The sequence below is a fragment of the Oryzias latipes genome, chromosome 6 (assembly GCF_002234675.1).
Source record: "Oryzias latipes chromosome 6, ASM223467v1".
NCBI lineage: Eukaryota > Metazoa > Chordata > Actinopteri > Beloniformes > Adrianichthyidae > Oryzias > Oryzias latipes.
The window spans coordinates 26459588-26473351 of NC_019864.2; the positions used below are offsets into that span (position 1 = coordinate 26459588).

The 13764-nt window shown below is 45.1% G+C and overlaps 1 protein-coding gene across 3 annotated transcripts in view; it reads left to right on the forward strand.

The window, feature by feature from the left end:
• Positions 1-6518, forward strand: part of zfpm1 (zinc finger protein, FOG family member 1) — a 91006-nt gene extending 84488 nt beyond the window's left edge. For all 3 annotated transcript variants that reach the window (XM_020704190.2, XM_011476386.3, XM_023956001.1), the window contains 3 exons: positions 771-1004; positions 1084-1326; positions 1405-6518. In XM_020704190.2, the coding sequence (XP_020559849.1) occupies positions 771-1004; positions 1084-1326; positions 1405-3926 (2999 nt within the window). In that variant the 3' untranslated portion in view covers positions 3927-6518. The remainder of the gene's footprint in view (positions 1-770; positions 1005-1083; positions 1327-1404) is intronic.
• Positions 6519-13764: the final 7246 nt, after the last annotated feature.

Genomic DNA, 13764 nt, shown 5'->3' on the forward strand with positions numbered 1-13764 from the left:
AGGGCCAGTATTAACACATAACTAACAGTTAGTGTGGTGAACAAACACTGTACCACAGCATCACCTGTACGTCATTAGTGCATGCTGCTTACATTGGCCTAAAAAATACTTCACGTTACACTTATCACATGCACGACAATGGTACATTCCATTTTCATGACGAGGGTGAGTTGGCAGTTACAACCCTCCACAAGCTCAGACAACCCGAAACCCACAGCAACCATACGGATCAACCTTCCCATATGGGTTCATGTGACTAGGGCTTAAGCTCCGCCCTTCTAAAGGGGGCCCTTCAAAGGTTAATGAAGTAGCCAGTCAGTTTCTGTCTTCATTTTTCTTTTTTTGCCTCAGTAGCTACTTGGAAATGAATTGGGTTCTACAGGAAAGTACTGATTTTCCTTTTTGTTGAAAAAGAATTGGATATCAGAGAAATTTTGAAAGGTTCTAGAATGCCTGCTGGCACTTTTTGTTTTGTGGATTTACTGAGCTTGGCTGCTTTTCAGTTAATTTTTTATCACAGGGAAACAAAAAAAAGTCTAAAGCAGCTTTCTGGGAAATGTCAAATAAAGCTTTTTTTTAGACTAGTTTCCTCAGTCAGACATTTTCTGTCTTTTTAATTTTTGTTTTTCAAAGACTGAGGTTCAAACAAAAGCATGTTTTGATATTTGATGTGGGTTTGAACAATTATAGCAGGCAACTGACGGCTTGAGTTCAGAACAAACAGCCTATTTTGTGTCTTAAATTTAATTTTTTTTCCTGTTGAATTTCAGAGGACATTTTTCCGTGCAAGGACTGTGGGATCTGGTTCCGCAGTGAGAGGAACTTGCAGGCCCACCTTATGTACTACTGCGCCAGCCGCCAGAAGCAGCCTGCTGCAGCCTCCTCCCCCCCACAAGACAAACCCAAGGAGTCCTACCCCAACGAGCGCATCTGCCCCTTCCCACAGTGCAACAAGAGCTGCCCCAGTGCCAGCTCTCTGGAAATTCACATGCGCACGCACAGTGGTGAGTTATATTCATGACAGGTATAAGCATGAAACCCTGCCTGAAGGTTCAACAAAGCTCTCATTGCATTCTCTTATAGGTGAACGGCCGTTCGTCTGTCTCATCTGTCTGTCCGCCTTCACCACAAAGGCCAACTGTGAGCGTCACCTGAAGGTCCATACAGATATCCTGAATGGAGTCTGTCATGGCTGTGGCTTTGTCTCCACCACGAGGGACATCCTTTACAGCCACCTGGTCACCAGTCACATGGTCTGCCAGCCTGGGTCTCGCAGTGAGGTCTACTCCCCAGGACCAGGTCTTCCTAAGCTCCCCCTTTCCACTGGTGGGTCTTAGAAGAGGGCTACAGCAGAAACCCTTTGCCTCATGAAAGAGTGTCACTAATGGAGATTCTCTTCATCAGGTCTAAGCCCAGGAGACTCTGGCGTGGTGCTAAAGTGTCAAGTTTGCGGCCACAACTCTGACTCTCCAGCCCACCTGCAGCAGCATGTCCGAACCCACCTGGAAGTCAGGGTTCCTGCTGAGAGGAGTCCCACACCTCGCCAGAGCACTCCTTCATCTTTTGAACATCCTCAGCCTTCACCGCAAGAACGAGAGCCTCTGGCCTGCGTACCCAAACCAGAATCCTCTAGTCCAGGTGCAAATGGTGGCTCAGCTACTCCTCGAGACTACAGCTCTCCAGATTCCCTTCCCACGGAGCTGAGGATCAAAGAGGAACCTCAGTCTGAACCAGAGAATGAGGAGCGCAACATGGAGGTCAAGGAGAATGGTGACCAGGAGCAAGAGGCAAAAAGGAAGACCAAAGATGAGCAAACTAGTACCTCTTCCTGCCAGACTTCAAATTCTCCAAAGAGTCCAACCACAAATGTAAAAGCTGAACCAACCAGTCCCACCCCTGGTTCGAGTCCAGCCCACCTGGGAGGTGCAGGTACAATTGTTCCTGGAGGGACGCTCTTCTTGCCTCAATACATGTTTAACCCTGAAGTGGCCATCTTGCCTCAGGCATCCGAGATATTAGCCAAAATGTCTGAGATGGTCCACAGTCGTTTGAAACAGGGCCAGGCGGTCGTTCAGAACAACCCTGCAGCCTTTTTCCCATCTGGGGCAACTGCAGCTACAGCCACAGCCACGCCCCCTCACAAAGGAGCCACCTGCTTTGAGTGCGACATCACCTTCAATAACATCAACAATTTCTATGCGCACAAGAGGCTTTACTGCTCCAGTAGACACCAAGGAGAAGCTTCAGGCTCAGCTCCAACGGCACCAAGCACAGCACATTCCAGTGAGAGTCAAAGCTTATCTCCTCAGGTCGGAGCATCAAGCAGAGCCGCCTCTGCTTCTCCTGCTGGCTCAGATGTCCCAACAGGAAGTGGAGCTCCTGACACCAAGACAGTGGTGGAGGTAAAGACTGAAAACCCAGTGGGGAAAGAGGGGGTGTCATCTTCCTCAGAAGGCGAAGGTGTAGGAGGAGAAAGAGCGAGTGAAGATAGCCAGAGCCCTGTCAGTGCTTCCACAGAGGATCCAGAAGATGATCCCAACAAGACATTCTGTGAGGCCTGCAACATCCGCTTCAGTCGTCATGAGAACTACACTGTTCACAAACGGTTCTACTGTGCATCTCGCCACGACCCGACTAACCACAGGTCTGCGCATGCAGCAAAGGCCACCAATTCTACAAGCTTCCTCCCTCAGCCCATTCGCACCCGCAAGAGGAAGAAGATGTATGAGATCCACATGGCTCGAACTGAGGCATTGGCCAATGCTGCTGCAGCAGCAGCAGCTGCCGCAGCCGCCACTGCTGCCGCCTCTGCTCCATCTCCCTCTGTTCTGGGGTTGGCAGTAAAACAAGAAATGTCCCCTGGTGGTGCTGGGATCTCCAGTCCTGAAGGAGATGGGCCCATTGACTTGAGCAAGAGGCCCCGGCTGAGCGAGGCATCGCGGCACAGCAGCGGGGGTGGCATTCTGCCGGCGCTGCCTCTGTCCGACTACCACAAGTGCACCGCGTGCAGCATCAGCTTCAACAGCATTGAGAACTACCTGGCTCACAAAACCTACTATTGTCCGGCCACCACCCTTCAGCCCCACACCCTGGAGCAACTTCACAGGCTCAAGAGGTCCGCCTCCACCTCTCCCAAAAACAGGCCTGGGCAGGAGCGGCCAGACCTTCTGCACCCTGTAGAGGCCAAAGCCCAGCCTGCTGAGTGGGTCGCACAGGCTCAGGGGGCGTCATCCAGCCCCCATCGCTCTGCCTTACCTGCCTCCGGTGCTGCATCCCCCTTACATACCAGCACCCCCATAGCCGCCTCGTCAGGAGCTGGGACCAAAGGAACCGGTTCCTCCCTGGTAGTGTGCCCTTACTGTCCTAACCGGCCTATCACCTGCGACCTAATGGAGCACTTCAAGACCACTCACGGCCTTGTTGTCTCAGTTCAGCTTCCAAAGGAAGCTCCCCCTCAGCCTGGCGCTCCCAGCCGCAGCCCTAGCCTCAGCCCTGCATCCATAACCCCCACCGGTCTGCCAAAAGGCACCCCCCGAGTTCATAGAGACAGCATCAACGGACAGGCCAGGAGCGGTACCACATCTCCGGTCTCCCCCATGTTAAATGGCAGCCCTTCAGGCGGAGGAAGATCGCCATCATCGGGTTCCCCCCACCCTGTGTCTCCGCTGCGGGCTCCCTCCTTGACTGTATCACCGGTGCCTGAGGTCCTAAGGGAGAGGGTGGTGTCCCCCCACATTCTTGAGAAGACCACACCACCTGCAGTCTCCCATCCTGCCCCTTTACCAAAAACCTCAGTGATCTCACCCATCCAGAACGGCAACTCGCGCTTCTGTCGGCTCTGCAACATCAAGTTCAGCAGTCTGTCCACGTTTATCGCTCACAAGAAATACTATTGCTCCTCCCACAGCGCCGAGCACGTGAAATGAGCCACAGAAGTCCCCGCCTCTTCGCTAGTTTTTTTTCCTCTCAGTTCAAGAGAACAGAGACGGTCCTCCTGCTCTGCCTTCCACTCTTCACTGTGCCAGCCTCACCATGAGAGCGACTGTTACTCACCTGGCAGGACCTGCAGGTGACGTTACAAACTTCCAGAAACCAACCTCCCCTCCTCCTATGGGTCAACGCTTGTTGTACGTTCAGCCCTGAGAGGGAGGCTGCCTCTGCATCCGTGCGTGACCTTGTTCCGTTGGACCGCTCTGTCGTCACACCACTCACAGACAGCTCGGTGAGTCCGGACATTCAGTATGGCCTCCTCCCCGACCGTTGTCATGACGACTCTACATTTCAGATCGGAACAGAGGATTGATTTATTTTGTGGAAGAAAAAAAAACCTCGATTGTTGTTGATGTTTTTATCATCTGTGCATAATTTGTCTGAGAAGAACTTTACAATGCTTTGGTGTGAACACTGGCTCTTCTTGACTGATGAGAGACGCTTTTAGCTGAAGAACAGATACTCAGTATCACCATGTTACTAATAACTGAAGGATAATATTTCAAAAATTGACACTTTTTTTTCTTTTTTCGTACACAGAAATTTTTATTTTCTCTTTTTAAAAAAACAAGGGAGAAAAAAATGTGAAATATTTATCTTTTAGTCTTTGCTGATTTCATGTCAACAGAAAAACTACCTACCTAGTGTCAGAGAGTATTTGTATTTTTTATTTGTATATTTTTCATACTGTTAGAAGGAAGTGTTTGGATCGGGGTATGTTGAAGTGACTTTTCTAAGTGTAGATATGTAATATCTTCTCACAGTAATCACACTGATCTTTCTCACATTTCTGTTTGTGTCGTTGATGGTGATTTCTGAAGGCCCATGTTTGTTTCCTCCCAGCAACTCCATCTGATGATGAAGAACCTAAACTGAGGAGGATTGGACACATTTTTCACACAGTACTTCTGTCTTTGTGTGTCACGTTCCATGTTCTCTCAGGATTTCACTTTTCTCTTTTGGAATTCCTTAAAGTCTGAGCTTCTTGTATTTGCGTCCTGAATTTTCTGTTTAGTCTGGCGTGAAAAAAGTGGAATACAGCGACACCTAGAGGCAGAGCCACTTAGCACCCGGGTTTCCGTTTGTTCCCTTAAGCTTGATCAAATTTTGTTTAAGGAGAATGGTTTTGTTTGCTCAAGTTATGTTTGCGTGAGACTTAGTTACTCAGTTTCATGTCCAAAATCCCAAACTGCAACATTTTTCCTTTTTATAAATTGCACATCACAAAAAATCAACAGGTTGAGCTTCACTTCTTCCAACTGTTTCAGTCATGGTTGAAAAACTGGGAATGTAGCGTTGTTTTGGTACCGTTTCCTTTATCTGTTAAAGGTAATGTCAAAACATGTGAACCTTGGCGCTCGATGGAAGCATCGTGGTCGTGTAGATTTAGCTTTACACCCCCCTATGTTTACTCAGTTTTTGATTGTGATTCATTATTCTGTGTCAAATTTGTAGCTTGACTACTCTCTCAACCCCAAATCCTAATCAACTACAATTCCGATTGAAAGAAACATTGAAAACTCTGAAGTTACTTTTGAAAAGGGTCCCTGGGTTTATCTGTCCAAACAGAAGCTATCTTGCCACCTAGAGTTTGGTGGTGTTATTTCAAGGGGATGCCAACAGGACCTTTTCCAAAAATAAGGAAGAGCCAGTTTCCAGCCTTTTGTTTTTCCAGGAAGTTACTTTTCTGAACCTTTCCGCCTGAATTTTTTTCAAAACAGCGTACAAACCATCTTTCTGAAGAGTGATGGACCTCACGGTGGGCAGGAGCTCATCTCTCTGAATCCTGATGGTTCCCACTCACTGTGCTTTGGGAATACTTTAGGGCAGTTCATACATCTCTCTACTAAAAGATACCCATACTTTCTTTAATTTCACAACAGTTTCTATCAAGATCTTTGAACCTGATGCAGCATACTGAATAAAAAGATCCCTGGGTTGAATAGGAGTCCCTGAGAACTAAGAGGAACCATAAGCACCTGTTCTGAAGCAAATGCCTCACTATGAGCGAAGTTTTCTTCACTGTCTGCGTGTTTTCTGGATTCTTGCCTTACTTGTTGTCAATGACAGGTTTCCGGTGCAATTTTCCCGCTTCTCTCCTGAAATCCCGAGATTCTGTAAAACTGCACCTAACGAGTTTGATCTGCTGTGAAGTTTTGACATTTCGCGCCTCGTTTCTGAGGTAAACTGGATGGATTGGGACTGAAACCTGAGCGGAGTCTTGTGAAGGTGCCCCCGTTTTGTTGCACTGTGTTGTATAAAAATGTGCTGATGTTTTGGCTCCTCTTTTGTTTTGTATTTATGTTTTGCAGCACTTTTCCCGCCTGAATGCGCTCTCCTTGAAGGACTTCTTGAAAGATTTCACCTCACAGAATCCTTATTTTTATGTTCTAATAAGGATTCCGTTGATGTCTGTAAAATCACAATGAATGTCAACACTTTTATTTCCATAACTTTGATTTGTTCCCAACTCCACTACACTCTTGTCCAAACTATGCATGGGAAATAAAAGTTCTGAGAGACACTGATGGAGAGTGGCTGTGTGTCTCTCCGCGTGCCTGAGCAGGAGCCTTGACTTCCAGCTCTGACTGACTCACTTCTTTTCATCTGAAAGTTTTGGTTTGCTGCAATCCAGATGAATCATCTGCTTTTCAGAGTGATGCTACCCGGAGGAAGAAAAGCGCTCATTCAGAGTCCCAAGGCTGCTCCAGTCAGAGACAAAAGGGTGCCGGTGTGAGCCTTCAGCTCCAACGTGGGCGGCGTGAATAGATGCACGTTTCCAGCTCGGTCCCGGTTAACCTTGGCTCACAGGAAGTAAACGCGTACCGTAGTCTGTTCAACTCCTCCCACCCAGAGCTGAAGTGACTGAATGAAAGCAGCTCCTAGTACAGGTCACTTTGACGTCAAGGAGGCCATTTTAGTGTTAAGAATTCTTCTGTTGGAGAATTGGAGCCAAAATATGGATGTAAATGAACCTTTGGATACAACTTTGATTTTATTCAAGGAAAACCAGAGACGGAAATCGTGACGCAAACATTTTTTAGAAAGGTGTGATTTTTATGTGACGGTTTTTAATTTAAGAAAAACAGGAAATATTTCAAACACTAAAAGTTCTAAAAAACCAATAGGATATTGATGGTAATCTTTCCAGATTATGGTTGTGAAATATGAAGAGTTTATTGAGGTGAAATTTGAAGGCTCTGTTATAAAAAAAAAACAACACAAAAAGACAAGATACATTTTTGTTGTTAGAAAATCCTTAACCCCCTGTTGTAACAGTAAAATATGTCGACAACAAGAGTTCTTCAGCTCTCATCTGTTTGCTCAACTCAGACAAAACAAAACAAAATAGAAAATCTTGAAGGGGTTTAAAGCAACCAGTTCAGAAAGGAACCCAATCTTAAGAAAATGGGAGACGTGAATGAATAGAGAAATTAATACTCATTTTAAGACGAAAGGAAAAATTCATAAAACAAAGAGAATGTGTCACAATTAGTCCTAATTCATAGATATAAAATCTACACTACTCACAATAGGTAAAGGATATTGCAATGTTGTTTACAGTGTTTGTTTCACTTCACAGATTTTTGGAATAAGGAGGCAATCGTATTGGGGTGGTAGACGCATTTTCCGCATAATTGTGTACAATTTCAACATTCTGTGGTTTTAAAAAGTTGATTTGGCCAAAAGGTCATTCCTAGCTCATCATTCAAATAGCCATGAACACAACGTCACTGATCAAAACGAGCAGCAACACCTGGCAACAGCACGCCTTCGGGTTGGTAGGAGGCAGTCAGATGTTGCAGGTGAACTTGTCTCAAAGTGTCATCAGCAGACTTACATCAAGACACAGAACAACTGGCAGAGTTTGTGACTGACCTAGCAGTGACGTGCTGCAACCATGACCAGTCCCTAAGGACCTCTGCACTCAGAGGTGGCACACAGCTGAAGGCCCGTTTATCAGATGTGACGGGTACTTGGGTTTCCAGACAGACCATTCACAACCGACTCCACCACTTTGACTTGAATGCCAGACGACTGTTGCAAGTGCCTCCACTGACACCAAGACACCGCAGTGAACGTTTGCAGTACAAGACTATGTGACCTGGACAATACAGCAATATCTACTGTCCTTTTCACTGATGGGTGTTGGGTTACCCACAGGAATGATGATCATCAATGCTTCTGGATAAGGCTGAGGTCAACATGATCCCCAGGGTTCACTTTGGTGGGGGAGGAACAACAGTCTGGACAGGCATCACCAGTCAGATGCCTGTCAGTACATGGCCCAGTCACTGCGCGTTCTTTAGTCATAGAACCCATCATCGTCATCATCGTCATTCTCCAATTCCACCAGTTCACCGCCGGCATTCTGTTCATGGATGATAACGCTCTACTACGTGGCACCAGAATTGTCATAGCTGGACTTCAGGAAGTGAGAGTTCCTCCTTTGGTACGGCCAGCTATGCCCCCTGACCTGAACTTCATAGAGCACGTCTGGGGCAGCTGAAGCCGAGACTGGACCAAGTGACCTGGTAGAACTGCATGTAGCACTTGTGGCAGAGCGGAATGCCCCAGAGCAACATCATGACGCTAGTGAGGAGCATGAGACCTCGCCGTCAAGCAAATGGTGGCAATACCTGCAATAGATGGTCCGTTTTTGTTATTCCCCCCCCAATATCAATTTCATGAAAATGGTGTTACTTCTCATTCATAATTAATATTGAGGTGAACTTTTACATGTTTCAATCAAATTCACACCAAATAGGAAAAACACTCATTACGTTATTGTGAGTAGTGTATTTACCGTTAAACCTCTTCATGCCTGTTCATGCAAATATGCATCGAACAACTTCAGTCATGTGAAATCAATTAGACTTAAAAAAAAGGCACGAGCTAATGGGAATCTACCCATCTTTTGTACAAAAGCAGTCATTTTATGGATTGCATTCATTCCAATCAGATGTTCTGTTACTTTCCTGTCACAGGTGGAGTTTGCGGGAAGTTTGCAGTCCAATGTTTCATATTAGACTGCAGGTAAACAAGCTGAACAGATCTGAACAGCTTGTGAAGTCATTGACAAATAAAGAGAGAAAACCCAGGACACAGGAAGGTCAGCTGTTAAATTTAAGACAACAGATAAGGTTTGACATTTAGTTCCTGACCTGATGGTGGAGCTGCGGAGCTGTTATTCTGTTTATCTAGCAGCAGCAGAACCTCCTGAGAGTTAACCAACCCAAGAGCTGAATGTGAAGCTAAAGAAACTGTCAAACTGCACATTTTCATGCGAAACCTCCAGATAAGGGCAGGGGACAGGAGGCTGCTTCTTTCTGAAAACTGCCAGTGCTGCTCTGTCGTCATAGTGACGACTTTGTGTCATCAAAATAATATTTAATCTATCTGATCAGTGACAAGAAGCCTAACTCTATGTAGGGTTTGATCTGGCCTCTTCACATGACAGGTTTGTCCTCAGTGCGCTTTGGAACTCCTCTGTGTTTCTCTGACAGAGCTCAGCCTTCAGAGTTTGAGTGAAATGAAAAATGAAGACATTAAAACCTGAAGCACCTGCAGCCGTCTGCTAATGACCGTCTGTCCGTTTGCCTTGAGGAAACTCTGACACTCAAAAAAACCTTTTCCAGTAGTGAGAGTTTATCAGCAGTTTGGATTTTTCATTACTAGTTTTAAACTGGTAACTTTTATAATTCAAAGACAACCCTGAGAGATGACTGATTCAGTGTTTCTGTTCTGTCAGACATCTGGGCAAACATCCGGAGAGTCCTCGAAATCCAGTTGAAACCCAGATTTCTGTCAGCGTAGTACCTCAGAGGTTGTCGTAGAAACAAGAAACTTTTTAAAACAACCTTTCAAAATCCCGAACTCTCTGTTTTTTCAGTGCCTTTACCATGTCAGCTTCATCTTGCATCAAAGTCAGTCAGTAAAGATGGAAAAGTAAATTCTCCACATAGTTTATCTGGATTTCACAAATGTTTAGTACTAGTACCACAGTTTGGGAAACTTTGGAATATATTTAAGAGAACAGTAAACGGTGAATATTTCCAAAATATTGAAGTACACTTTGAATTTACAATGGACTGAATGGTTGGATGGAAGGATGATGGTAAGGTGTCCATCTTCTCTCGTAGAACTTCTTATTAGAGCTTCACTGTGGGTTTTAGGCGAAGGGACTTAAGTGTGGAGAGCAACACTCGCCCATTGCATGGATGATATGACAACACTGACCACCATGAAGCAGAGGGCTGATGGAGAAGCTGAATTAAAACTCGCAGTGGGCCAGGATCAATGTTAAGTGACAAAATTGCAGAATCTCTTTGATAATCTCTCAGATCTGGACCGACCAGTGCTGGCTGCAGTGAGTTCATGTGAAAAAAGAGAAAGGATGCTATGTGGGGCAGTGTCCTGTGAGACCAAAGCTGAGAACTTTCAACACATTTACTAGGTTTGGTTTCTTTTTTGGGTAAAGAAGGGATGTTTTTGAATTTTGAACATTCACGCTGCTTTCAAGGAGCACACACCTGAGCAGCACTAATGAGCTGCTTGCACAGGGTTTGGTGGGCGTTGAGAAACTTTGTACGATGTGCCTGCGTCTCACCTTCTTCCCCCTTACTTACCAATATTTGTTCACTACGACCTGTCGCTGGCAGCACGCCTGTAGAAAAAAATGTATATGAACATTTTAGCGCTACAGGCCAGTTACCTGTTTGCCTTGTCCAGGTTTGCCCATTTTCAGAGTCTGCTACATCTAGTCCAGCAGGCCTGTGACCAACTTACACCCTTTGCACCCACAGCAGTTGTGTGTTGTTTTAGTGTGGAGCATTCAAAATTGTTTGGATGTAGAATGGCGCAGCTAATCCCAAGAACCCTCATGAGCCTTTTACAGTCTTTCTTTGTTAATATTGTTCTTACTAAGATTTTTTCTCTCCATGAGAACTTTTAGGTGAAGGAAGCCATGGCGGGAAACGAAAGGTGTTGAAGTCGATGGAGAAGACGGCTGCTGCTGTTGCAGGTCTAGATGGAAACACGTCAAAAACTCATCTCTGAAGCTGATGCAGCCTGACAGCATCAACAGGTTTCCAGGTAGCTCAGGGAACGCCACTGAAGCGAAGTGCAGCTCGTTGCCTCTAGTGCTCTTGAGCTTAATGCTGGGTTGGCTGATCGTGGCGGCTTGTCCAACTGCATAAGCACAGAAGCAGAAAATGACTGATGAGATGCAGCTTGTCTTTTACACACAAAATTATTAAACCGTGAAGACTCTCAGTCCAAAGGATTTTTCTTTTTTTACGCAGAATCTTTGTTTGCTGACAAGCAGTAAAACATCTGGATTCTCACTAATGTGAGCATCCAAGGTTAATGATTTCATTTCTTAATTAATTTATGAGTGGCAAAAACCGCATAATTTAAAATGTGAAATGATCTTTACAGTAAAAAAGGTTAAATAAACAATAAAACACATTTTTGAAATAAGAGGGGTTTTTTTTTCATTCCCAGGTCTAAGAAAGACTTTGTGCTGTGAGTGCAAAATGGGATCATGATGTCAGTTCTGTCTGAGCTTTGAGTAGATATTTAAGTAGACTACAACAAAGAACTAGGTACATAACAGACGAGATCATTTGGCATGCTAGCTGGAGACTCCTCATGGTAAAGCATGAACAAGGCCTAACAGCTACGTTCACACCGAGCCCGATTCGCTGTAGAGGCATCCAGTTTTAATGTTAAGTCAATGTACAGACGCAATCAGAGGTCCTGTGGAACACACTGAGTGTCAGGCGCAGTGCGGTGGTCTAGCAGGAGCGTGTTTTGCAGCATGTCGCGAAATTTTTCCAGAGTTCATTCATCTTAACTTTTGCAAAGAAATCCTGTTGCATCAACCAATTAGGAACTCAGCTTTGGCCTGTGACGTGTTCATCAATGAGCGGAGTCCAAAACCAACATGAAAAAAAATCTGATCATTCTCCTTCTGAGCTTTATGTTATTTTTCCTGAATTGAATTGAATTGAGATAATAATTAAAAGGTCCTTTAATTTTATTCTTTTTAATTTTTTCCCCTCCCTGTCCTAATGCAGGACTGCAAGTCATCAAAATGGGTCACAGAGAGACACAGAAGTACCGCTGAAGGCAGCTGTCATTCAGACGCAGCTCCTGCAGTCGACGGTAAACCTCTCCCTACTGGGAATGTCTGAATGTAAATCTCATGAACCCAGACATGGAGATGTGCTTACCAACGCTTTTGTAGAGCTCTACAAAACATATAAACCTGATCTCTAAGCATCATCCGTGCATTCTAAATGAGAAATACAGATACAGAATCAATCCTTCAATGTATCCATGAGGCTAAAAACTTTTGAGGGCAGCTCCTCCACCAAACGTCAGGAGCTTCAAGTTCATGAACCACTCATAGACAAGCGTTGAGCAGTGAATTTGACACGCGTCAAAAGAGAGGTGCCGGTGTGGAAGCAGCATAAAAATTGCCTATCGACATTTTTGAAGAGTGTGAAGAAGTTTGAGTGTTCGGGGAGAAAACTCAAACGTGAATGGGGAGAACATGCAAACTCCACACAGATTAGACACAGCCAGGATTCAAACCAGGACATTCTTTGTTAGGGGAGTGCTAACCACTCCACCACCTACAGCTGTGTAACAGGAACATCAACTACAAATTGACCATGTTCCAGCCTAAGGTGAATAGAGCAAACCTGGAGTGAAATTGTCCTCAAAAGGTTTTTGTCACAGCCACAGTTGAGCCCAAAAGTCCTCATGACTTCTGCTGTGAGGGGGGGCAGCATCACAGCGGCGGACACCGAAACTTCACATTAGCTCGAACACAAAGGCGTTATGGCTGGAGTGCTAACCAAAATGAAAACGGAGGTGGAGAACCATGGGGGGGAAATGAAGACACTCTTTGAACAATGGAGAAGGTATGTTAATTACATGACTTCATCGCTCCGGCTACACACAGAAAGGTGACACTTTCAATCACCAGCTACTAAGGACTGACACAATGAGATAAGTGCTTCTGAGGAATCCACAGGGGGCGTTTTCCATTGAAAAGAATACCAGGACAGACAACTGTGGTTATTGATGTTTTAACAAGAGCTACAAGCTTGTCAGACCTCTCCAGTCTGTTCAGACAGAGAAACCGCCTCTCTGATCAGTAAGTGAAGCAGACATCTTTAAGCTGGAGGAGGGTTTGATCTCCCAATCATTCCCAACAGCCAGATTCTAGCTGTCATATTGCCTTCAAAGTGTTTATCCTTATGTGTCTGAATATAAGAGACACAGAGGACGATTCTTTACTTCATTTTTTTTAAAGGTGAGCAACCGAGTTTAATGTTTAGCTTTAAAACTTTAGACTCAGGTTGTGATCAGGCCACCGCTGTGGAACTATGTCCACAGCAGGAAGTTCATTTAGTGAGGATGTGGACTTATCAATGTTAGCAAGACAAATTTAATGTTTGCCGGGGTTTTCTTTGGCTTTTCTTTAATTTCGTGGTCCAGTGGGTAGTCGAGATTTGCTCTGAGATTACTGGAGTCAAACAGAGAGAGCCGTTTCTCCTCTGAAGGCTCAGGTGAAAAGGAGGAGTGTCATCAGGGAACCTCATCACATTTTAATCAACAATTGATGCCTTCAAGCTCCCACAGCTTCATTCTTCTAGCCAGATCATCTGTCAGGTTTCTGAACTCTGTTGACAGTCATTTCTATTATATTCTTGTTTATTTATGACAAATTTATCACCTGCTTTCATAATTTTCTATTGA